The sequence below is a fragment of the Hyla sarda genome, chromosome 3 (assembly GCF_029499605.1).
Source record: "Hyla sarda isolate aHylSar1 chromosome 3, aHylSar1.hap1, whole genome shotgun sequence".
Taxonomy (NCBI): Eukaryota; Metazoa; Chordata; class Amphibia; order Anura; family Hylidae; genus Hyla; species Hyla sarda.
This window is the reverse complement of record NC_079191.1, coordinates 132,463,119-132,489,539: the sequence shown is the minus strand read 5'-3', so window position 1 is coordinate 132,489,539 and position 26,421 is coordinate 132,463,119. Positions and strand designations below refer to the sequence as shown.

Here is a 26,421-nt window from a genome sequence, read left to right as displayed (position 1 = left end):
TGTTAACCCTTTAGGTGTTTCACAGGAATAGCAGCAAAGTGAAGGAGAAAATTCAAAATCTGCAATCTCCACTTTTAATAGTAAAAGGAGAGAAATCCCCCCAAAATGTGTAATCCAATTTCTCGAGTAAGGAAATACCTCATATGTGTATGTCAAGTGCTCTGTGGGTGCACTAGAGGGCAGTGGCGTTGCGACCGGGGTGCGGCCCGCACCGGGTAACACCATCCTGATGGGGTGACACCAGGTACGCCCCCAGTCCTCACTTGCGCTGTCTCTGTAATAGCACACCACCCCCCCACCCCCATCCTCACTTGCGCTGTCTCACTTGTCTCCGTACTAGTAGCTCTCCCCGTCACCTGCACAGTGAACCGGCCTGCGCCCCACGTCTTCTGTTGCGCCGGCCCGACGTCCCTCCGCAGGGCCGCGAAGGAGGACGTGAGTGATGTCACTCGCAGAGCGCCTGGAGAGAAGGAGCGCTTCGCTGTGTGTGTGTCTGACAGTGTGTGCGTGACTGTCAGAGAGTGTGTGCGTGACTGTCAGAGAGTGTGGGGAATCTGTGCTAGCTAATGTGGGGAAACTGATACCTACCTAATGTGGGGAAACTGATACCTACCTAATGTGGGGAATCTCTTGTCACTGAAGAAAAGGCCCGCGGCCTTGAAACGCGTCTGACCCATTATCAAGCACTACTCTATTAAGTGTACATCACTTGAAAATAGACTGTAGCCACTATTTTTAATCTGCAACTGCTGGATGCCCCTATCATTGGGACCACTGTGACGCGCGAACTGCTAGCGCCCTATTCAGATTCGCACCTGCTTCCTGCAATATTCCATCACAGCCCCGGGCGGCAGAACTCCCGGACATCACCCCACGAGGCCGGACGCCATTCCGTGCTAACCCGGGAACTTCTTAGCCCACCGGAGAGCCACTCACCCAGGCTGCACCTCAATAAGGCACCGCAAGTACAGACAGACATCACCACCTTAAGATACTGCCGTACCAAGCCTGCATCCGAGATCTGCCGAGGAGGGTGAGTGGTGCTGTGCACCGTTCCGTTCCGAACATTACTTTTACAAACACCGCTGATACAGTTATGTTATAACTATGCCAAAACTGCAACAAGATTACAAACTTTACTTCTGGATTTATTGATACAATTGCGCTGTGGTTAACTAGGATCGCAACACAGTCACAAGCGGCACGATTTATGTTACTGGAGACTCTGATATGATCTATTCAGTACCATTGGAATTTATTGTTACTGCTTTTCTGCAATATTGTTGGTTGTGACGAACTGTGAATCATATATATATTTATACCAACATAACTCATTATAGTGGATATATATATTTATATTTGATTAGTGCTATATTTATTCATTTATTTTACCCAATATCACATATACCTTTCGCTTTTGCAAGGGCCCTGCAGGGCTATCTGTCATATTTTTATAATAAATATACTTTTATTGGATCCTAAAACTTTTCTTTCTTCTCTTTTCCTCATTCCATACCCTCAGTGCTCTTGAGGACTGGTTTTTGTATATATATCATATATACATCCCTCTTTTACATATATTTCTTAGGCCTATTGGGTGAAGGCATCACCTTTAACCTCGAGCACCCCCCTCCCCTCTTCTTCCCCATATCCTAAGTGAGCTACACATTTTTGATAGATTTATAAATTACTTCTACTTAAAAATCTTAATCCTTCCAGTACTTATTAGCTGCTGTATAAGTGATTCACAGGAAGTTCTTTTCTTTAATTTATTTTCTGTCTGACCACAGTGCTCTGTGCTGACACCTCTGTCCATGTCAAGAACTGTCCATAGTAGGAGCAAATCCCCATTGTAAACCTATCCTGCTCTGGACAGTTCCTAACATGGACAGACAGAGCATTGCAGACAGACTGGAAAGAACTACACAACTTCCTGTGGAAAATACAACAGCTGATAAGTACTGTAAGGATTAAGATTTTAAATAGAAGTAATTTAAAAATCTGTTTAACTTTCTGGCACCAGTTGATATAAAAGTAAATGTTTTCCAGTGGAGTACCCCTTTAAGTAATTCTGGGAGCTGTATATTTAAATGGTGAAAATTTCTTTAACACTTTCCTATTCTGTGGCAACTGGAATATCTATTATACTGGAATTTCTCAATGCGCTACACCAGTGGTGTCTGTCACAACAGGCTAAAAACTTACTGGGGGGGAAGGTATGTGGTGACACCATTTTCTACCGCACCGGGTGACACCAACCCTAGCAACGCCACTGCTAGAGGGCTCAGAAGGGAAGGAGTGTCAATGGGTTTTTGGAGAGTGAATTTTGCTGAAATTGTTTTTTTGGGGCAAGTCGCATTTTAGGAAGCCACTATGGTGCCAGAACTGCAAAAAAAAAAAAAAACCCACATGGCATACTACTTTGGAAACTACACCCCTCAAGGAATGTAACAAGGGGTACAGTGAGCCCTAACACCCCACAGGTGTTTGAAGACTCTTCGTTAAAGAAAGATGTGTAAATGAAATGAAAACATTTTTTTCACTAAAATGCTTGTTTTTCCCCAAATTTTACATTTTTACAAGGGGTAATAGGAAAAAATTCCCCCCCAAATATTTGTAACCCCATCTCTTCTAAGTATGGAAATACCCCATGTGTGGATGTCAAGTGCTCTGCTGGTGCACTATAATGCTCAGAAGAGAAGGAGTCACATTTGGCTTTAGGAAGCAAATTTTGCTGAAATGGTTTTTGGTGGGGCATGCCGCATTTAAGAAGCCCCTATAGTGCCAGAAAAAAGCCCCAAATAAATAAAATAAATAAATACACCTTTCATACTATTTTGAAAACTACACACCTCAAGGAACATAACAAGGGGTAAAGTGAGCCTTAACACCCCACAGGTATTTGACGACTTCGTTAAAGTCTGATGTGTAGATGGAATTTTTTTTCTCACTAAAATGCAATCCAATTTTGGATAGAGAATTTGTTTGGAATGGAAGTTGGGGGCCATGTGCATGTACAAAGCCCCCCATGGTGCCAGAACAGTGGAACCCCCCAACATGTGACCCCATTTTGGAAACTACACCCCTAACAGAATTTAATAAGGGGTGCAGTGACCATTTACACCCCACTGACGTTTGACAGATCTTTGGAACAGTAGGCTGTGCAAATGAAAAATTTAATTTTTCATTTTCATGGACCACTGTTCCGAAAATCTGTCAGACACCAGGATGACAGATCTGTGTAAAGGAAAGAATGAATGGGGCCATGTATCGTGAGATTTTGAGTGAAAACCCCCTTCCATCAGCAAGGGCATTGAAGATGAAACGTGACTGAGTTCTTTCAGCATGACAATGATCACAAAAACACTGCCCGAACAACAAAGGAGTGGCTTTGTAAGAAGCATTTCAAGGTCCTGGATTGGCCTAGCCAGTCTCGAGATCTCAACCCTAAAGAAAACCTTAGGGGGGGGGGGGGGGGGTGTTGAAAGACCGTGTTGCTCAGTGACAGCCCCAAAGCATCATTGATCTAGAGATCTGCATGGGGGAATGGGCCAACCTTGTGAAGACTTACAGAAAACATTTGACCTCTGTCATTGCCAGTAAAGGGTATATAACAAAGTATTGAGATGAACTTTTGTTATTGACCAAATACATATTTTCCACCATAATTTGCAAATAATTAAAAAGGAAAATTATAGGCCTCTCATCTTTTTAAGTGGGAGAAATGTAAATGTAGTATATTTAAAGTACACTACATTACTGCTTGTAATATATGCAAGATAACGCAAGGTTGTCCTGGGTCTTAAAGAGCGACTCTTTTGGCTTAGGCTGCATTCACAGCAGGTTTTTGCAATACAGTTCACGTATACGTTTTCAATTTGAAAACCGTACGGAACCGTATGCATTGACTCTCCATTGAAAACCGTATGCCAAGCGATGCATCCGTTTGTGTAGTTTTTGCTTGTACGGTTTTGTCTTTTTTCCCCGTACACAAAACGGTCGCCTACCACGTTTTTTTGGTCAAGGTGAAAAAACGTATTGAAACCATATATGGTTCCTTTAACATGAGAGTCAATGAGAACCGTATATGCGTATGGTGAAATCCGGTTTGCACAATACGGTTTTTCGAGTTTGTATATACGTAGTGTACACCGAATGGAATGAAAAGTAAAAAATAAAAAAAAGTGTATATATATTTATATATATATATATATATATATATATATATATATATACATACATACATATATATACATACATATACATACATATATACATACATATACACATATACATATACACATATACATATACACATATACATATACATATACACATATACATATACACATACACATATACACATACACATATACACATATACATATACACATATACATATACACATATACATATACATATACACATATATATATATTTTAAACGGATGCAACTAGACATTTTTCAAACCGTATACGGTTTTCAACCATATGCAGGTTTAAGTTTTTACGCACATTTAGTCCGGTTTTGAGGTATCCATTTTTCATCAAAAACCTGAAACGGGAGCTGTATTGCAAAAACGTGCCTTAGAGGGAGCTCGAAAAAGTTCTATTTACCATGTTAAACAGGTTGAAGTTTGTTAAGGAGAATGGGTATTTGTGTCACTGGAAAATGTACTGTGGGCTGTATGCCCCAACAGGTGCATGGATATTGTGGTATAAAAATCAGGAGTGCCTATACCTTCTGTGTTTAGGAACTACTCCTATTTGACTTGTGTGCTTGAGGCCATTGCAGTCTTTTTTTTTTTCTTTTTTTGCAGCCATTTAAAATTTTGGTTAGGAAAATTCAAGTAGGAATTAAAGTTTGCTTTTTTATACGCACAGGTAAAAAAAAAGAAATGTTAGAAACTATTTGTAAAAAAAAAATTAAAAAAATATATATATACCTCCGCTTCTTTGCATTCATTCATAACAGCTGTTGCCTTTTCCTCCAGATTTTTCAGTTCTTCAGATAAATCTTGTATTGATTTATCATTGTCAACAATTTCCTTTTCAGTGCGGACAACAGTTTCCTCAGCTTTTTTAAGGTTTCTTTGTAGAAGAGGGGTGGGGATGAAATTAACACAAGGTTAGTACATGTAACGCCAGGGTATTTGTCTACCTTATATTTATTTAATATAGTCGCTTGCTTCAATCTGAAAAAGGTAAAACACTGTATAGAATAATCTATGCAGCAAGGGGGTGTAGCTCTAAGAGTGCTGAAAGCTAAAAGGAGATTTTTTTTTAGACTTTCCGTAAAATCTCTTTCTCGAAGGTTCCATTAGGGTAATTCTGGGTATATGCTGGCTTGACACTTTGTTAACCAAAAAAGTCGGCTCCTCCCAGCTGGATATACCCACCTCCAGGCCACTGAGCAATTCAGTTTAGTCTCCGAGCAATAGGAGGAGACCGACAGGTCAAGGAAAAAAAAAAAAACATGAACTGTCCGAGAACCAGAAGAAAAAAAATAACTGAACACTCCCTCGGACAGATAACAGAAAAGGAACCCCAGAAAAGGGCAGGAGCTGTGTCACCCAATGGATCCTTAGAGAAAAGTAGATTTTTTAGACTTACCGTAAAATCTCTTTCTCAATCGGCTCCACTGGGGGACACAGACTCTGGGACGTACCAAAGCTGTCTCTTCCGTGGGCAGAGAAAACCGGTCAGGCAGTCTGCTGAACCACCGCCACCTGCAACACTTTACGGCCCAGACTAGCATCAGCCGATGCGAAGGTGTGAACCTGGTAGAATCTCGAAAAAGTGTGCAAAGACGACCAGGTGGCCGCTTTACAGATCTGCAAGGCCGAGGCCTTGTTTCGGAGAGCCCAGGATGCTCCCACAGAGCGGGTGGAATGAGCCAAAATCCTGAAGGGTGGGATCTTCCCCTTGCAGCGGTAAGCTTCTGAAATAGCACATTGGATCCACCTAGAAATTGTGGCCTTGGAAGCAGGCTGTCCCTTCCGACGACCTTCCGTAAGGACGAAAAAAAGAATCGCACTGACGAAAGGAAGAGGTGACAGAAAGACAAGTCCGAACAGCCCGTACCACATCCAATTTGTGGAGCAGGCTCTCCCTGGGATGAGAAAGAACGGGACAAAAAGGACGGAAGGACGATGTCCTTGTTGAGATGAAAGGCTGAAACGACCTTAGGTAGGAAGGACGAATCTGGCCTGAAAACAACCTTGTCCTGATGAATTATTAGGAAAGGAGGATGGCAGGAAAGAGCTGCCAGTTCAGATACTCTCCTAATGGAAGTAATCGCTATAAGAAAAAACACTGAGAGCCAGCCCTTGTTCCAACCCCGAGACTGCAAAAAGGAGAGGAGACGGGGAACGGAAAAGGTAACTGGAGAAAAAGTCTGAGCTTCGCACCAATGAAAGTAAGCCCGCCAGGTACGGTGATAAATTTTTGCAGAGGAGGGCTTGCGAGCCCTTAGCATGGTGCGAATTACCAGGGAAGAGAATCTGCGGGCCCTTAGAACCGCGGTCTCAACCGTCACGCCGTCAAATGCAGCGACTGTAAATTGGGGTGGCAAAGGGGACCCTGTGACAGTAGGTCTGGACGAAGTGGAAGACGGAACGGAACGTCATCCAGAAGCCAGACCACGTCGGCGTACCATGCCCTTCGAGGCCAGTCTGGAGCCACCAGAATGGTGGGGACTCCTTCCACCTGGAGCTTCCTCAGAACCCTGGGAAGGAGGGGGAGAGGAGGGAACAGGTAGGGCAGTACTAAGCCCAACCACGGAATTACTAGGGCATCCACGGCTAGAGCCAGGGGGTCCCTGGACTTTGACACAAACGTCTGAATCTTTCGGTTGTGTCAAGACGCGAAGAGGTCCACGTCTGGGGACCCCCAGGAGGTCACAGATCTGCGCGTACACCTCCGGAAGAGGAGACCACTCTCCGGGGTCAGCTGAGGACCGACTGAGGAAATCCGCTTCCCAGTTGAGCACTCCCGGAAAGTGAATCACCGAAATGGCTGGAACTACTCGTTCCGCCCAGAGGAGGATCTCTGACACCTCGGACATGGCCACTGAGCTGCGAGTGCCACCCTGCCGATTGATGTACGCCACAGCCGTGGCGTTGTCCAACTGGACACGGTCAGGGTGGCCCTGAAGCAGGGACTCCCAATGCTTCAGACAAAGATATAATCGCCCTCAGTTCCAGGATGTTTATGGAAGGAAGGGCTTCTTGGGGAGGCCAGAGGCCTTGAACTGTCTGATCCCTGAAAACACCCCCCCCCCAGCCCGACAGGCTGGCATCCGTCGTGACCACCTGCCAGTGGAGGAATGAATGTCCCTGAAGAAGGGGGGAGCGGAGCCACCAGCGCAGAGACCGACTGGTCCGGAGAGGGAGAACAATCTTGCGATCTCGAGAGAGAGCGGACCTGTCCCATTGTGCAAGAATCGCCAGCTGAAGAGGACGGTAATAAAACTGGGAAAAGGGTACGGCCTCCATGGCTGCCACCATCCGACCCAGGACTTACATGCAAGAACGGATGGCGACCGGGGATGGTATCCGGAGGGAGCAGACTCTCGACAAAAGGGCCAGATGTTTGTCCGACGGAAGGCGAATCCGAGCCGAGGCGAACTGAAGCCCCAAGAAGACCAGAGACTGGGTGGGGGAGAGAACTGACTTGTCTCTGTTGACCATCCACCCGAAGCGACATAAGGTCTGAAGAGTGAGGCTCACATTCTCCAGGGCCTGGGCTCTGGTGGGGGCTTTGATGAGGAGGTCGTCCAAGTAGGGTATCACTGAGACCCCTCTTGACCGCAACAGAGCTACCACAGGCGCCAGAATCTTGGTAAAGACTTGTGGCGCTGTGGCCAGACCAAAGGGGAGAGCTACAAACTGATGACCTTCCTGAACCGCAAAGCGGAGGTACCGCTGGTGTCCGGGAAAAATTGGAACGTGGATGTAGGCATCCTTGATGTCCACCGAGGAAAGAAACTCCCCTTGATCCATAGATGCCACCACCGAACGGAGAGATTCCATTCGGAAATGGCGGATAAGAAGATGTTAGTTGAGATGTTTGAGATCCAGGATTGGTTGCACAAAACTGTTTTTCTTGGGAACCACAAAAAGATTGGAACAAACACCCCGAAAGCGTTCCCTTGAAGGAACTGGGACAATGACACCCTGGATGAGAAGGGACTGAAGAGCCTCCCGATCTCCCCTCGGGAGATCGGGGAGCATGGGACAGGAAAAAACGATTCCTCGGAAGGGAGGCAAATTCTATCCGGTATCCGTTGGATACCACGTCCCTGACCCAGGAGTCCTGAATGTGCGTGGTACAAACGTCTCGAAAAAGCAAGAGGAGACCTCCCACCCGAGAAAAAGCTGCGGGTGGGGGCGTCCCTTCATGCAGAAGTGGGTTTGCGGTTGCCCGATTTGGCCGCAAAACGGTCGGGACGGCTGGTGTCCGACTTCCACGAGGGACGCGCCTTGATAAAAGGGGACCTTCTTGTCCCATGGAGGCGCCTGGCTGGACCCTTTAGAAGGGCAAGACGTCCGAAAGGAAGAAAACTTCCTGCGGAAGGAAGTGCTAGACTTATTTTGAGTTAATAAAGAGCTCTTGCCCCCTGTCGCCTCAGAGATAATCTCATCCGGGCGCTTGCCAAAAAGTCGGGAACCAGTAAAAGGAAGCTCGGTGAGAGACTTAGATGCAGCGTCTGCGTTCCAAGTTTTAAACTAAATGGAACGATGGAGGGCCACTAGATTACTGGTGGCAAAGGCAAGTGAAGTGGTGCAGAGTGCAAGGAAGCAGAACACAGGAAATCTCCAGCTTTGGAACATTGGAGGGCCAGAGCAGACAGTTCTTCCGGGAGAGAACCTGAAAGAATGCCATGACGGAGTTGGGAATGCCAAACCGAGAGGGCCTTAGACACCCAGGTGGAGGCGAAGGCAGGAAGAACTCGCTGCTTCAAAGGCATACTTCGCTAACAACCCAACCTTTTGCAGCAAAGTAGTAGCTTTAGAGAGGCGGGAAAGCGGAGGATCCACCGACGGAAAGGAAGTCACTTTGGAGACAAGGTCCTTGGCGAAAGGATATTGCGCTTGGACTTTCTTCAGTCCCTGAAACTTCTTCTCAGGGTGCTTCCAGGCAGATTCTAGAATGGCCTCAAATTCAGCGTGAGAGCTGAACACTTTGGGTGCCGGTCGGGCACGATGAAAGGATAATTCTGGAGCTGCGTCCGAAGTCTCTAGGTTAAAGGTGTCTCTTATGGCCATAACCAATGGCCACTGAGTCCGAACAGTCCTCGGAATTGGAACCCTCAGCCGCTAGCTCTCCAGGAGAGTGCGAACGAGTGGAGGCGGCCCTGGAAGAGGGAGACTCCGACCTGGTACGTGGCTCAGGATAGCCAGAGCGGCAACCACGTGAACGTCCTCTGGAAGAGTGACACGTGTGGCCTGAAGAAGTGGTCGGGCGAGACCTGCGAGAGGAACGCCCGTGTCTACCAGAAGACTCTGGGGACGAGTCAGAGGGGACACCCCAATTACGCTTATGCGAAGCGTAGGGAGAAGGGGACCGGGACCTTCTAGAGGGCCAGTGAAGGGTAGACCGCTCCAAGGTAGTCACCACAGAACGGGAGACCTGTGCCAAGTCGGACATAGACTGGGAGAGGGAGGAAACCCAGGCTGGAGGGGTGGCCAAACCCATCGGGTCTGAAGGGGCACCTGGGTTAGAAATAGCAGGAGGGTCTGGGGGAGCAGGCAGAACAAGTGGGTTAAGCAGAACCTGACATTTTTGCTGAGCAGTTTTTACAAGCGTAATGGGTAACTAAAATTCCCGATATCTGCTTAGAGGGAGGAACAGTTCTGGGCACGGTCATGACAAAAAAAATGAACAGTCTCACCCAAGGCAGCTTCTGTGAGGAGAACTCCGCACCGTGCTGAGGGAAGAGAAGAGACGCCGGCCAATAGAAGGAAGCGGCCGGGTCAGGGCAAGGAGCTCCGTGATTAGCCCCTGCACGGCCCCAGCGCGCACACCGCGCTGATTGGTGGCCATTTCGCGCTACCTAGGCGCTTATGCTGCCAGGTGGGCGGAGCCAACGTCCACCGGGCCGCACTCAGTAATGGCGCCCGCTCCGAACCCCGAGCGCACACGCCGCCTGCAGTGAGTTCTGTGCGCCCGGGGACGGAGTGGGCGAAGTGCCGTCGGCAGCTGCCGAAAGTTAAAGTAAAAAGCACACCCGCCCGCATGGAGAAGCCTGCGGCGCGTGTACTATAAAAACACACACACATCTTAATAAAGTGCCCCCTTACTGTGCCCCATTACTGTATACTGTAGCCACTGCTCCCCCAATAATAAAAAAACAATTCCCCTGCAGGGAACAATAAGATAACTCAGGCCGGCCCCAGCTTCTGCAGGATAGGGCCAAAAACAGAGGGTCTCCAGCTGTTGCAAGACCTAGGGAGAGAAAGCTACTCACCTCATGCTGAAGAACTTACGTAAAGAAGTCTTCAGACTGTAGTTTTCAGTCAGCCTTATCACCTGCGGCAAGCCAAGCTCATAGCAAGGCGAACAGGGAGGTAGGGGGACCCGGACCCATGAGGTACAACCCCAAGCGCTGACCGTTGGAGAGAGGAGGTTAACAGTACATCCAAGATGCCTGCCACCTCTCGCAATGGGGAAACCGTGAACATTGCTGGGAGGAGCCAACTTTTTTGGTTACCATAGTGTCAAGCCTCCTAGAGACAGCAGCATATACCCAGAGTCTGTGTCCCCCAATGGAGCCGATCGAGAAAAATATATTTAGAAATTAGCAAAGAATATTTAAACATGTAAAATTAAGATGTAAATTCAGTTTGATCGGAAAATACGAGTCCTTTTAAGTACATTCAAAATGTAAAAAAAAATAAAAAATTCAAATTTCTTACTTGTGGCAAACGTTCACATGGCATGATAACGTATTCCCTATACAAAAGGTTAGTGGATAAGTCTTCGATTATGCGAATAGCGGTCAGACCCCCCCCAAGATCTACCACCACACTAAATTTGAAATTAAACTGAAAGTGAAAATTTCATAATGTCATATATCCACACTGGTGTAAAAATTCAATTAATAACCCTGCATCAAGTTTTGTTTATAACTTATTTTTTTTTATTTTTTTATTGTTCACACATACTTGTGTACACTAGAGAGCTCTTCATATACCAAAACACATTTTATTTACTTCCAGAGTATAGAATAGACAGGGCACTCACCACTTCTGTATCGCTTCAGCAAAGTTTTCATTTTAGTATTCTCAGTACATCAGGTGATATACTGAGAACACTACAATAAAAACTTCACTGAAGCGATACAGAAGTGGTGAGTGCCCTGTTTATTCTATTCTCTGGAAGTATACATCACATGAACTGCTGATTGAGAACAGTGAGAACAACCTGTAGCACAGTGTAGTGATCGAGTCCGGACTAGCAGAGCCTACCAATTGCTAAAGTGAAGTGTGGCTGCCTAAGTCAATTACAACTACAAGTCCCAGCAAGCCGATAAGCTTCCCTAAGTTCACCCTGCATCTCCTTAGTGCCTATCTGAGCTGTTTGGACTTTAACACCTTGTCTACCTCAGTAAAGCATACCAGTTAACTTTAACCTTGCGTCGAAGTGATTATTTGCCCCGTGCCGGCACAGGTCAAGCTGGTCTACCTAAGGTGGTGTACAGGTCAACCACACCCTGGCATCATGATCACAAAGTGTTTAGAACAACTGCCCTTCCATACCAGTCACCACAATTACAACAGGTGTGTCAGTCAGAGCAGAGTTTCTGTATTGAAAGACATTTTGTTGTTTATTTGGATCAGCAATCATGCTCTTTTACCTGTCTGCAGTCTTGATTGACACTTGGGCCTTAGTTATAGAAGAAACACATTCATCCATCTCCTTGTTGATCTTATCCAGTTTATCTTGCTGTGCCTTCAACTTGTGATTATTAATATCAATTATAAGTGTGTGTAGCCTTCTTACTTCTGTTTCCACTTTTCCAGCTTTTTCTGCTGCCTTCTCAAATTCTTAAAAAATAAATGTTATGTAAGAAACTGATAAAATTGTACATCCAAAATTTTTAAACATTAAAATGTCTCTGCTGCATGGTGCTTTTCACCCATAGCCCTAAATACGATTTTGAATCATGCTCTGTCTTTGCGTATATGATGTTGTAATATTTTTTTGTTAGAGTACAGAATAACTTTCTATTTGACTCAAGGTTTTTTTAAACTGAGCACTAAATAACTGTAAATGACAAAAGGGTTGAAAACATGCTCTTAATATTTCTAACATCATAGGTGTTTTTTTTGTGCAGTTAATTATATAACTACGTTTCTAGTGTAAGGGTGCCCGATGCGATTAGAAGCGAAAACCAGCCGCTCCCGTATCCCAGCAGGATTTGGCCCCAACCCCATTCATTTCAATGAGCCGGTTTTCCCACCGGACCTAAAACCGTGGTATACCACGGTTATAGGTCCGGTTAGAGAACCGTATACGGGGCAAAAATTAGCCAACCGGAGTCAGCATTCGACTCCGGTCAGCTCATTGAAATGAATGGAGTTCGGGCCGGATCTGGCTGGGATAACGGAGCAGCCGGTTTTTGATCCTCCCAACCTGATCCGGCACCCGTACACTACAAACTTAGTGTGAACCCAGCCTTATTGCGGTTTAATTAAAATACTTTTTATCAGAAAAAGTTGGAATTATGTACCGATAAGTAGATTTTTTTATGCTTACCGAAAAATCTCTTGGAGGATTCATTGGGGGACACACAGACCGTGGGTATATGCTGCTGACACTAGGCAACAAAAAAGAAAGTCAGCCCCTCCTGGCAGGATATAACTCGCCTACAGACTCTGAGTTTATCAGTTTGGTCCCAAAGCAGTAGGAGAGGACCGACAGGGAAAGAAAACCAGCAACTGTGAAGGAACCACAGACAAAAAATAACCGGAACTACCCCACGACAGACAAGTGAACCAAAGAAACCAGAACAATGGATGGATGCTGTGTCCCCAAATGGATCCTCCGAGAAAGATTTTACGGTAAGCATAAAAAAAAATATATGAATAATCTTTTCTCGGTCATCTCCATTGGGGGACACAGTACCAAAGCAGTCCCCAGGGTGGGAAAGAAACCAAGCAACTCAGGAGTAAGGCTGGACGTAAAAGTGTGTACCTGGTAAAATTTAGTAAAAGTGTGCAAGGATGACCAGGTGGCCGCCTTACAGACTTGTACGGCCGAGGCCCTATTGCGAAAAGCCCAGGAGGCCTTGACTGATAGAGTGGAATGAGCTGAGACCCGGAAACGCAGAGTCTTCCCTTTGCAGCGGTAGGCTTCAGATGTGGCAGAATGGATCCACCGGAAAAAGGTCGCCTTAGATGCAGGAAGTCCCTTACGACGACCCTCCGAAAGCACAAAGAAAGTCACACTGAAGAAAGGATGAAGTGACTGAAAAGGTAGGTCCGAACAGCCGAACCATTTCAAGACCGTGAAGTAAATGCTCCCTGGAATGGGAAGGAGCAGGGCAGAAGGACAATATCCTCATTCAGGTGAAAAGAGATCACCTTAGACAAAAAGAGATCGGTCGGAAATCGACATTGTCCTGGTGCAGGACCAAATAGGGTGAACGGAAGGAGAGAGCCACTATAGGGCTGAATGGCAGGAGAGAGCCAGATGGAAGTGACCGCAATGAAAAAGGTCACCTTCCAGGAAAGGACGTGAATAGGAACACCCCGGAAAGGTTCAAAGGGAGCACCTTGTTAAGCACCGAGAGCCAGATTCAGATCCCACAGGGAGTAGTGGATCTGTACAGTGGAGCCGCATCAGCTACGCCTTGCAGAAAAATGTGAGGATCGGACGCCAGGGGGTGCTGAAAGAGAAAGGAGAGAGCCGACACCTTACCCGAAACTGGGAGCTAAGCATTGCTCCAGTCCAGATTGTAAAAAGGAAAGAAAGCGTGGGAGGGAGAAGACAGCTGGAGAGAATGATTGAGATTCACACCAACGAAAGACCGCCAAGTACGGTGATAAATCTTCACAGAGGGGGGGCTTAGAGCCCTCATCATTGTGCGGATCACTTGGGGAGAAAACCCTCTGGCCCTCAGAACCGCAGTTTCAACCGCCACGCCGTCAGATGCAGAGACGGTAAATTGGGGTGGCAAAGGGGACCCTGGAAGAGCAGGTCGGGACGCACTGGGAGATACAGTGGCACGTCGGCCACTAGGCAAACGACGTCTGTGTACCATCTAGGCTAGTCCGGAGCCACGAGAATGATTGAGATGCCCTCCGTTTTGAGCTTCCTCAGAAGAGGTGCGACCAGGGAATCACTAAGGCGCCCAGAGCCAGAGACTTTGCGACAAAGTGAGGAACTTTCTGGTTGTGGCGAGATGCAAAGAAGTCCGCGTCAGAGGTTGAAGATCTCCGCAAACACCTCTGGATGAAGAGACCACTCACCGGGGTTGGCCGACGAGAGGCTCAGGAAGTACGCCTCCCAATTTTCCACTCCCGGAATATGAATCGCCGAGATGGAGGGAACCCCGAGTTCCGCCCAGAGAAGAATCCTGCATACCTCAGCCATCGATGCAGGACAGTGAGTGCGCCCTGGCTATTGACATATTCCACAGCCGTAGAGTTGTCCGACTGGACACAAACAGGAGGCTCCTAGAGAAGGCGCTCCTAATGAAGGAGGCAAAGATAAAATTGCCTGAAGTTCCAGGCTGTTGATGGGTAGGAGAGCTTCCTGGGAGGACCAACGGCCCTGGACTGCCCGGTCCCTGAAGACCCCCCACACCACTGAGACTGGCATCTGTCGTGATGACCTGCCAGTGGAGGGGCAGAAAGGATAGTCCCTGTCGAATAAGAGGGGACAAAAGCAACCAAAGGAGGGACTGGCGAATCCTGGGAGGAAGAATGATCCTGCGATCGAGGGATAGCGCAGACTTGTCCCATCGGGCAGAAAATAAATTTGAAGAGGTTTACAATGAAACTGGGCGAAGGGAACACCTTCCATGGCAGCCACCATCTGACCCAGGACTGCCACTACTGAATGGAAACTAATACAGGATGCCGGAGAAGACAACCTCCTGATGACAGAGCACTGCACTTGTCCTGCGGAAGCCGAATTCGAGTGGTCGCTGTGTTGAACTGGAGTCCCAAGAAGAGCAGAGACTGGGTGGGAGTCAGGTTGGACTTGTCCTGATTGACCACCCAGCCGAAATGGGAAAAGGTCTGAAGATTGAGAAAGACTTTTGATTCTGGGCCTTGGTTGGAACCTTGACCAGTAGGTCGTAAAGGTAGGGGATCACGTACAGACCCTGGGCTCACAGGATGGCGATCAGTGCCGCCAGGACCTTGGTGAAGACCCTTGGGGCCTTGGCTAGGGCAAAAGAAAGGGCCACAAACTAAAAATGGCCCAGAGTTTGAGAATCCTGATAAAAGATAGATTCCTGGAAAAAAAGGAATACTCACCTTGTCCTGGGGAAACTTGCCTATTGAAGTCTTCAGCCAGCTATATATACACCTGCATCATGCCGGGCTGATACAGCGAGACGAGCAGGGAAGGTAGGAAGACCTGGACCCAAAAAGGTACAACCCCAGGTCCTGAGCAGTGGCGAAAAGGGGGCGACAGTGCATAACTTGATGCCTGTGCCCCTTCTTCGCAAATGGCGAAACAGTGAGCGCTATGCTCCTGAGACCCCACCTAAAAAGAGAAATAAAAGGGAGAGAAAATCTAAATACAAGTCCCTAAACTAAAAAATAAGAAAATAAAAACGACCAGGTCTGGAGAACTCCAGACCTGTGTCTGTCTCCTATGGACATTAAGCTAAAACTGATAGCTCTTTCTTTTGTTGCCTATTGTCAAGCCTCCTAGTAGCAGCAGCATATACCCATGGTCTATGTGTCCCCCAATGGAGCCGAATAAGAAAAAATACACCAGCACAGGAACAAACACACATACCTTTTTTAAAAGATTCCAATGTTTTTTCCATTTCATTTTGTTGTTTTTTGTCTGGTGCAGCAGCAGCTACATTGACTTCTAACTCTTTCACTTGTGCTTTCAGGTGTACTTCTTGTTCAGAAAGACTCTGCAAAGTAACACTTTGTGAATTTTATTTTCCATTGCTAATATCACAATATATTCTACAAATATGTACAACTTCTGACAGGCATAGCACTTGGGAAAATTTCAGGAAGACTAAACACCAGGAACCCAGACATTTATAAGGTGAAACTATATATACAATATATATACAAAACTATATAGCCTGGTTAGATTTACACCTGAGATTACAGCTCTGCAAACAGTGAACAAAGCGCAATATTTTATACCTGCAGATTAGCAGTGTACTTCTCAAACATGTTTTTCATATCCCTTGTTGACTGCCGCAGTTTAGTCAGTTCTTCTTCAAGATGTACCTTGCGATCTTGAATCACTGAAGCTTTTTCAGAATCAGTCTTAAGCTTGGACTCCATCTTTTGTAACTACATACGCGCACACACAAAAAAAAAAGTACAATTTATAATTACAAAACTACAGGTCCACTTATGTAAAAATTTAGAAGCCAGATTAACTCTTACCTGTTCCTCTGAAAATTCAGCAACAACAGCATTTCCCATTCTGCCTTTCATCACCTTGCCACCACCACCAGTCATTGTACCTGGAAAAAATAAAAAATAAAGTTAAATGGGCACTCATGGTAAACAAAAAATATTTCTAATATACTTTGTTTAAAAAAATTATAAAATTAAGTTTTCAATGTGTTATTTGTGCTTAAAAAAAGCTCAAGAGCACATTTTCCCTCCATCTCATACACAGACTTTGGACCAAAACCCCAAACACAGGAAGTGCAGCCTGGAGTGCTGAGGGGGGTGGTCCCATCCAACAGCATATGGAAGATAAGTGTGAGAGGAGCTATGATTGGATGAGGCTGGACACCCCCCCTCAGCACTCCAGGCTGCACTTCCTGTGTTTAGGTTTCGGTTCAAAGACTGTATGAGATGGAAATGGGGGGAAATGTGCAAGGTGAACACAGACGCAAAAGTGGATTGAGATCAGTTCACGTCAAAGGCAGTTTCAATTCATTTTCCTACTGAGAGAACTTTTAAAATAAATCTTTTATAAAACAGCTCATAGCAATATTTAAAGCCTTTAGAATGTTTGCATATTTTGCAGTTTCTGCTGCAATTTATTGGGGGACAGAAGAGACCATTGGATGTCCTAAAGCAGTCCCTGGGATGGGAAAAACAACCGCCAGGAAAAACAAGGTCAGTCCAGAGAGTGAATTCTAAACCTTGCATAGACTGTGGTCCGACCAAACTCTACAAGAAAAAATTATCACCCTCGAGGCCTGCCGGGCCGTATACAGTCATGGCAAGAGAGCAGAAACGACCTCCGAAGAATTTACAGTCCATATAGTAGATACAGCGAGTACGGCACTGCTGCATACCTTTTGTAGCGGGGAGTTGTAGTGTATATCAGGTCAACACCTGGACACTAGTGGCTGAAACTTGTATCCGTGCTCAATCCTCCTGAAACCAAGAGAAGCAATCCAAAAACGGAAGAAGACTTGAGGAGGCACTGGTAATGCCGTTTCACAAAGTTTTATTCCTTCAGGTCAACGATACAACTGTGGCCGACTGGCTGTTTCTCGCTCATATGCGCTTAACCATGGCCAATAGCTAACATCTCCCATCCATCTTTATATACAGAGTCATTACAAAACTATCAATCCGTTAACAAATTCACAAAAAAAAGTGTAAAAAATAGTACAAAAGTAACAATACAAAAATTGGACTAAAAATAGAAGGTTGATGTTCGCTATGAAACAAATTGCACTCTTAGCATACCTATTTTGTTACAATGTTTCAATATTTTATTTTCAATAATTTTTTTTCTTTTATTTCTCTTTCATTTAATTTTTTTATTTTTTGCTCTTCTTTAGCGAGTATTTTTATGAGAAAAATATTGCTCAAGACGCAGGACTACCGAGGCCTAGGCAAAATGTGGAAGAGTGCGACAAGAGAATCCCAATTCAGAGATATGTCTAAGCAAAACGAACATGGCGAGAAAGCGGCAACTGCCCGAAGAGAAAACGTGCCAAAGAGGCTCAAAGGGAGATCCCCCGCCTGGAGGCCAGCCGCATTGTAGGACTAAGGCTGAGGTGGGAGAATTACAAGAAAAAAAAAGAAACAGCTGGGCACGCCCGGCAAGAAGGCAAGAGTTTAGAAGGTGGAAGCCAGAAGATAATGAAAATACCGTATATACTCGAGTATAAGCCGAGTTTTTCAGCACGATTTTTCGTGCTGAAAACACCCCCCTCGGCTTATACTCGAGTGAAATCTCCACCCGCAGTGGTCTTCAACCTGCGGACCTCCAGAGGTTTCAAAATTACAACTCCCAGCAAGCCCGGGCAGCCATCGGCTGCCCGGGCTTGCTGGGATTTGTAGTTTTGAAACCTCCGGAGGTCCGCAGGTTGAAGACCACTGCGGCCTTCGACATCATCCAGCCCCCTCTCACCCCCTTTAGTTCTGTACAGTACTCGCCTCCGCTCGGCGCTGGTCCGGTGCTGCAGGGCTGTCCGGTGAGTAGGTCGTCCGGTGGGATAGTGGTTCCGGGCTGCTATCTTCACCGGGGAGGCCTCTTCTAAGCGCTTCGGGCCCGGCCCCAGAATAGTCACGTTGCCTTGACGACGACGCAGAGGTATGTTCATTACCAACGTACTTCTGCGTCATCATCAAGGCAACGCCTCTATTCTGGGCCCGAAGAGCGGAGAAGAGGCGCCCCCAGTGAAGATAGCAGCCCGGAACCACTATCCCACCGGACGACCTACTCACCGGACAGTCCTGCAGCACCGGACCAGCGCCGAGCGGAGGCGAGTACTGTACAGAACTAAAGGGGTGAGAGGGGGCTGGATGATGTCGAAGGCCGCAATGGCTGCCCGGGCTTGCTGGGAGTTGTAGTTTTGAAACCTCTGGAGGTCCGCAGGTTGAAGACCACTGAGGGCGGAGGATGACAAGAGGATGATGAAGGGGGGGGGGGGGTGTGGGATGATGACAAGAGGATGATGAAGGGGGTGTGTGGGATGATGACAAGAGGATGATGAAGGGGGTGTGTGGGATGATGACAAGGGGATGATGAAGGGGGGGTGTGGGATGATGAAGGGAGGGTGTGGGATGATTACAAGGGGATGATGAAGGGGGGGGTGGGATGATTACAAGGGGATGATGAAGGGGGGTGTGTGGGATGATTACAAGGGGATGATGAAGGGGGGGTGTGGGATGATTACAAGGGGATGATTAAGGGGGGTGGGGATGATGACAAGGGGATGATGAAGGGGGGGGGTGTGGGATGATGACAAGGGGATGATGACAGGTGATGATGATGAGGGTCTGGATGATGACAGGCGGTGATGATGATGAGGATGTTAATGATGGGGGTCTGGATGATGACAGGGGGGGGATGATGTATTTCCCACCCTAGGCTTATACTCGAGTCAATAACTTTTCCTGGGATTTTGGGTTGAAATTAGGGGCCTCGGCTTATACTCGGGTCGGCTTATACTCGAGTATATACGGTAAATCAATAGATACAAAGCAAGACCCACGTCCAGGCCCGAGCACAAGGACTATCCGGCCTAGGCTAGGGCATGGAGCACACTGCTGACCACCCGTACCGAGAGGCCCAGGTTTAAAAGCCACAGTCCCAAGGCAACTCTGAGAAACTGGGTGGAAGGGTACACTGTATAGCCTGAAAAGGCAGGGAAAAGTGTGTGACAAGGTGGACTACGCCCCCGTTCCCAGATCCAGGAATAAGTTGAGGGACCTTGGCGTAGATTCTGAGCAAACCCAAGTTTAAGCAAAACGCTTCGGGTGCTCCTAGGCCCAGACAGGACGTAGAGCGGCAGAGGGAGACAGACTCCTGAAGGGAACAGTGGAGAGGATCAGGAACGGAACCCTGCTAAGTGGGTGTATATGTAGTGTTTTACCCTTTATTACGTGTTCATGTAGTGTAGTGTTTTTAGGCTACATTCACACGTGCAGGTTTACGGTGAGTTTCCCGCTAGGAGTTTGAGCTGCGGCGGAAAATATGCCACAGCTCAAACTTTAAGCAGGAGACTGACAGACCGTACATGCTGGGACTTTTCAACAGCTGGAGGCACACAGGTTGGAAAACCTTGAGTTAGGTTCCGTTACCTAACTCAGTATTTTCCAACCAGTGTGCCTCCAGCTGTTGTAAAACTACAACTCCCAGCATGTATTGATCACCGAAGGGCATGCTTTGAGTTGTAGTTATGCAACAGCTGGAGGCACGCAACTACAACTCCCAGCATGCAGAGACAGCATTTTGCTTTTCGTGTATGCGGGGAGTTGTAGTTTTGCAAGATTTTGAGGGCCACGGTTTAGAGACCACCGCATAGTGATCTCCAAACAGTACCCCTCTAAATCTTGCAAAACTACAAATTCCAGCATGCCCAAACAGCTGTCTGGGCATGCTGGGAGTTGTTGTTTTGCAAGATGTGGATGGCCACAGTTTAGGGAGCTATGCACAGTGATCTGCAAACTGTTGCTCTCCAGAAGTTGCAAAACTACAACTACCAGCATGTCCAGACAGCTGTGTCCAGGCACAGCAAGGCTGCAAAATAGTGGGCAGAGTAGACTGCACACCCCCCCCCCCCCCAACAGTATGGGGAGGGTGTGCGCATCGCAGCCAATCACAGTGGCTTTGCTGACTCAGCATTTCATATCAGCTGCTTGGGAACATTTCTCTTCAGGGAACAGTTTTCTTCAGTCCACCGGAATGAAGTAAACCCTGACACGAATCCACCTTAGCAATAGCAGATACCCTGTGAAAAACTCCCCTTGTGTAAAGGGGTAATTAAATGTCTGTAGTGGACAGTGCAGGCACTCCGCAAACCTACCCCTCCTAAAATTAGCTCTTTGCCAGTGGGTGGGTATATCCTGATGGGAGGAGCAGACATTTTTTGCCTAGTGTCTGCAGCATGGTCTCCTTTGCATCCCCCAACAAAGCGACCGAGAAAATAACTTTTTTCAGAATTTTTGGGACAATCATAGGTAAAGACACAACAGGAAACCACTTGTGTGAACAAGCCTCAGAACAGGTGTATATCTTCCAGGTTTGCATGATTTTCGGAAAATGTATGATTGCGATTATAGATAAAACACTGTAATTTTGATGTTCGATTGCGGTATTAACCTGTTGGGGATGAAGGGTGTACCTGCACGCCCTTCGCCCATTCCTTTCTATAACGTGGGGCCTCTAACAAAGGCCGGGACCCCTGGCTAATAGCGCACAGCACTGATCGCGGTGCCGCGCGTTATTAACCCTTTAGACGTGGTGTTCAAAGTTGAACGCTGCCCCTTAGGTGAAAGTAAATGAAAGCCAGTTAGGGGTCTGTTCGGGATCGCCATGGCGAAATCGCAGCATCCCGAACAGCAGGAGGGTCCCCTTACCTGCCTCCTGTTGTCCGATCGCCGAATGATTGCTCAGTGCGTGAGATCCAGGCATGAGCAGTCAAGCGGCAGAATCACTGATCAATGGATTCCAATGAGAAACCATTGATCAATGTAAAAGATCAGTGTGTGCAGTGTTATAGCCCCCTATGGGAGCTATAACACTGGAAGAAAAAGAAATATATAAAAAAAAAATTAAGATCATGTCACCCCCTTCCCTAATAAAAGTTTTAATCACCCACTTCACCCATTAAAAAAAACAAAAACCTGTAAATAAAAACAACCATGTGATATCGCCGAGTGTGGAAATGTCAGAATTATAAAAAATATATCGTTAATTAAACCGCACGGTCAATGGCATACGCGCAAAAGAATTCCAAAGTCCAAAATAGCGTATTTTTTTGGTCACTTTTTATATCACGAAAAAAAGCAATCAAAAAGTCCAGTCAATATAAAAAAAAAAATCAAAAAAAAAAAAAAAGGTACCACTAAAAACTACAGATCTCGGCGCAAAAAATGAGCCCTCATACCGCCCCGTACGCGTAAAAATAAAAAAAAGTTATAGGGGGTCACAAGATGACCATTTTAAATGTATAAATTTTCCTGCATGTAGTTATAAATTATTCCAGAACTATGACAAAATCAAACCTATATAACTAGGGTATCATTTTAATCGTATGGACCTACAGAATAAAGCAAAGGTGTCATTTTTACCGAAAAACGTAGTCAGTAGAAACTGAAGCCCCCCCAAAAGTTACAAAATTGCATTTTTTCTTCAATTTTGTCGCACATTATTTTTTCTGTTTCGCGTAGATTTTTTTTAGGTAAAATGACTGATATCATCACAAAGTAGAATTGATGACGCAATAAATAAGCCATCATATGGATTTTCAGCTGCAAAATTGAAAGGTTTATGATTTTTAAAAATGTAAAGAGGAAAAACGAAAGTGCAAAAACGGAAAAACCCTCCGTCCCCAAGGGGTTAACGTCCAGTCCCCCCCGCTCCACATACATTCTACCAAATTTCACGTCTATCTGCCCATTTTATGTCTACCCCCCCCGCCCCATTTCATGTCCACACCCACAATTTCACATCTCCCTACATTTTATGTCCACACCCCCATGTTACATCCCCCCCCCCATTAATGTTTTGCAGAGGCACGGGGAAACAAAAAAAAAAATTTACATTTTTTTTCAAAAACCCTGACGCTTGCCAAGCCCCAGCCCCCCAGAGGTCTGCCGCAGATCTTGTTCTCCTCCATGCAGGCTGGTGTCTTATGGGACTTACAGGACCTTCCTGCTTAGCGATCACTGACCTGACACCGCTGCAGCCACCTATTGGCTGAACAGGAAATTTTCTAGAAGCAGCTGGTTGTCAGGAGTACAGAGCGAGGGCTGCATGAGACCTAGGGTGTTAGGTTAGCATTAAGTTCTTTATGTTTCCACCTCTGCCCTATTACTTAGGACAGTGTTTTCAAACCAGAATGCCTGCAGCTGTTGCAAATCTACAACTCCGCATGCCCGGACAGTAGAGTTACAACTAACTTTTTTATAGATGAGTTGTCCATTAATTGAATAGTTGTTTCAGTCATACATAACGGTCTCAGATACGTGGACCATTTCACTGGCTATCTTCCTCCGTTTGGACAGAGCTTCATAATGTCACTGCTGTTTCCCCATGCCTGCTCATAGTGAGGCCCAGCACAGAAGCAGCAACGTTGACGTCATGAAGCTACGCCCAGCGCCCAAATGGGGGAAGATAACAGGTGAACCGGACCACGGCTCGGAGATAGGTATGTAGGGCTCAAACTAATACATTATTTTTTTATCATTGTTAGTTGTAGCCTTACGAAACAGCCTTTGGCTATCTACTATATATCCTCATGCCATAAAACAGCAGCAGTAAACAGATCTGAATAAAGAGGGGTTAGGGATCTAGCAGAAACGAATAGTTGATTATGTCATTCTGTAGTTCATAGAAGTCAGAGGAGTCATGTAAATTTCTGTAAGTCAAGCTGACCACACATGACATGGCCAAGTTAGAGTAATGAAACGCATAGCGGTTGAAATGAAAGAAATGACGCTGTAGGTATTTGGTGGGGAGATTGCTTCATTAACCTTTAAAATACTGGAATTCTACACAATCTTATAGCATAAGCAAAGTTTTCACTAATTGTTTAGGTTAGGAAAAAGTATAGAATAGTAAAAGAAAATTACCTGACTGCTCTATTATTTGTCCTTGTAAAGTCACCACTCTCCACCTCTTATTTTTCTGAAAGGCTACTCTGGTTGCCTGATCTAAGTTATCCGCAACAAGCGTATCCCTTAGTGCAAAGTAAAATGCTGGTCTTATGTGATCATCTTTGACTTTCACCATATCAAACAAGCGAGGAATGTTTTCAGGAGTCTGAATAGGGTTTAATCCCTTCTCCCACACCTTCATCTACGTTGTAACAGGGAAAAAAAAAATATTTTTAGTACAGCCCTTAAAACGAATAGATGCTAACCATTTTCCTCCTTCAAATTGCAATGTAAACTCAATGTTACCTTATCTAAGCCAATGAATGTCGCTACGCCAACATTCTGTCTCTTTAAGAAATTCACACACTCTTGTGCTGTATCAATCGTATCCACGACAATATGATCAAGGGCTCCACCGGAGGATGAAATGGCAATATCATATTTTTCATCAATTGCTCCAAGATCACCCTAAATGAAAGGAAAAACAAAGTTAGGGTAACATGGACTGCACATAAAGGCCAATCATATAATATTGCTGAAACTCTACAAATTAAATAAGATTTTTTTATGCTTACTGGAAAATCTCTCTCTGAGGATCCATTTGGGGGGGTAGACGGACGACACACAGACCCTGGGTATATCTTGCTGACACTAGGCAACAAAAAAAAAAAAGTCGGCCCCTCCTGTCAGGATATACCCCGCCTACAGACTCACCTAATCAATTTGGTCCCAAAGCAGCAGGAGAGGACCGACAGGTAAAACAAAAAATAAGTAAACAACCAACAACTGTCCGAGGGAACCACAGACAAAAAAATAACCAAACCAACCCCCGGACAGACAACCGAACCCAAGACACCAGAATAAATGGGTGGATGCTGTTCCCCGAATGGATCCTACGAGAAATAGATTTTACTGTAAGCATAAAAAAAAAAGGAGATTTTTGTTCACTTACCGTAAAATCTCTTTCTCGAAGGATCCATTGGGGGACACAGACCGTGGGATGTATGCTGCTGTCTCTAGGAGGTGTGACACTATGGTAATAAAAATAGGATCAACTCTTCCCAGCAGGATATACCTGCCTTCAGGCTCTGAGCTAGTCAGTTTAAGTTCCAGAGCAATAGGAGGAGACCAACAGGTCAAAGAAAAACCCAAAACTGTCTGAGAACCAGAAGAAAAAACACAACTGAACACACCCTCGGACAGAGAACCAAAAGGAAAATCCCAAAAAGGGCGGGAGCTGTGTCCCCCAATGGATCCTTCGAGAAAAAGATTTTACGGTAGATAAACAAAAATCTAATTTTCTCTATCGGCTCCATTGGGGGACACAGACCGTGGGACGTGCCAAAGCAGTCCCTTGGGTGGGCAGATAAGTAATCAGGCGGACGGCCGATCCACTGCCGCCTGCAACACTTTATGACCCAGACTAGCATAAGCCGATGCGAAAGTATGAACTCTGTAAAACCTCGAGAAAGTGTGCAAAGACGACCAGGTAGCCGCCTTGCAAATCTGCGAGGCCGAGGCTCTATTCTGGAGAGCCCAGGATGCCCCAACAGAAAGGGTAGAATGAGCCACAACTCTGAAAGGAGGAATCTTCCTCTTACAGTGATAGGCTTCCGAAATGGCGGACCGAATCCACCGAGAAATGGTGGCCTTGGAAGCAGGTTGTCCCTTGCGACGACCTTCCGTAAGGACGAAAAAGGAATCACACTGATGAAACACTAATCAAACGAAGAAGTGATGGAGAGATCAGAGCGAACAGCCCGAACTACATCCAGCTTGTATAGTAAGCGCTCCTTAGGATGAGAAGGAGCAGGACAAAAGGATGGTAGGACAATGTCCTCATTGAGATGAAAGGCCGAGACCACCTTAGGCAAAAAGGAAGGATCTGGACGGAAAACGACCTTGTCCTGGTGGATCACCAGAAAAGGAGAACGGCAGGAAAGAGCTGCCAGTTCAGACACCCTCCGGATGGAGGTGATAGCAACAAGAAACGCCACTTTCCAAGAAAGGAGGCGGAGAGACACCTCTCTAAGGGGCTCAAAGGGCACTCCGAACCAAATTCAAGTCCCAAGGGGGAGAGGGTGACCGATAAGGAGGAACAGCGTGCACCACTCCTTGCAGGAAGGTCCAGACATGAGAATTAGAAGCCAGGGGCCGCTGGAAAAGAACAGCAAGGGCCGAAACCTGACCTTTAAGGGAACTGAGAGACAACCCCAGTTCCAACCCCGACTGCAAAAAGGAGAGAAGATGGGGAACAGAGAAGGTTACCGGGAAGAAGTCCTGAGCTTCACACCAAACGAAAATAAGACCGCCAAGTACGGTGGTAAATTCTTGCGGAGGAGGGCTTACGAGCCTTGAGCATGGTGTGAATGACTTGAGAAGAGAACCCGCGAGCCCTCAAAACCGCGGTCTCAACCGCCACGCCGTCAAATGCAGCGACTGTAAATTGGGGTGGCAAAGAGGACCCTGAGAGAGTAGGTCCGTGCGGAGCGGAAGGCACAGAGGAGCGTCGTCCAGGAGCCTGACTACGTCGGCGTACCACGACCTTCGGGGCCAATCTGGAACTACCAGAATGTCGGGGATGTCCTCTGCCTTGAGCTTCCTCAGCACCCTGGGATGGAGCGGAAGAGGAGGGAAAAGATAGGGTAGGGCAAATCCCGCCCAAGGAATCACTAGGGCGTCCACGG

At 46.3% G+C, this 26,421-nt stretch overlaps 1 protein-coding gene across 5 annotated transcripts in view; it reads right to left on the bottom strand.

Moving 5' to 3' along the window:
- Positions 1–26,421, bottom strand: part of SMC4 (structural maintenance of chromosomes 4) — a 99,308-nt gene that overhangs the window by 13,293 nt on the left and 59,594 nt on the right. For all 5 annotated transcript variants that reach the window (XM_056565061.1, XM_056565060.1, XM_056565058.1 and 2 more), the window contains exons 13-19: positions 24,041–24,202; positions 23,711–23,936; positions 16,601–16,680; positions 16,352–16,504; positions 15,981–16,107; positions 11,860–12,049; positions 4,946–5,090 (exon numbers count right to left, since the gene is read on the bottom strand). In XM_056565061.1, coding sequence (XP_056421036.1) covers positions 4,946–5,090; positions 11,860–12,049; positions 15,981–16,107; positions 16,352–16,504; positions 16,601–16,680; positions 23,711–23,936; positions 24,041–24,202 — 1,083 coding nt within the window. The remainder of the gene's footprint in view (positions 1–4,945; positions 5,091–11,859; positions 12,050–15,980; positions 16,108–16,351; positions 16,505–16,600; positions 16,681–23,710; positions 23,937–24,040; positions 24,203–26,421) is intronic.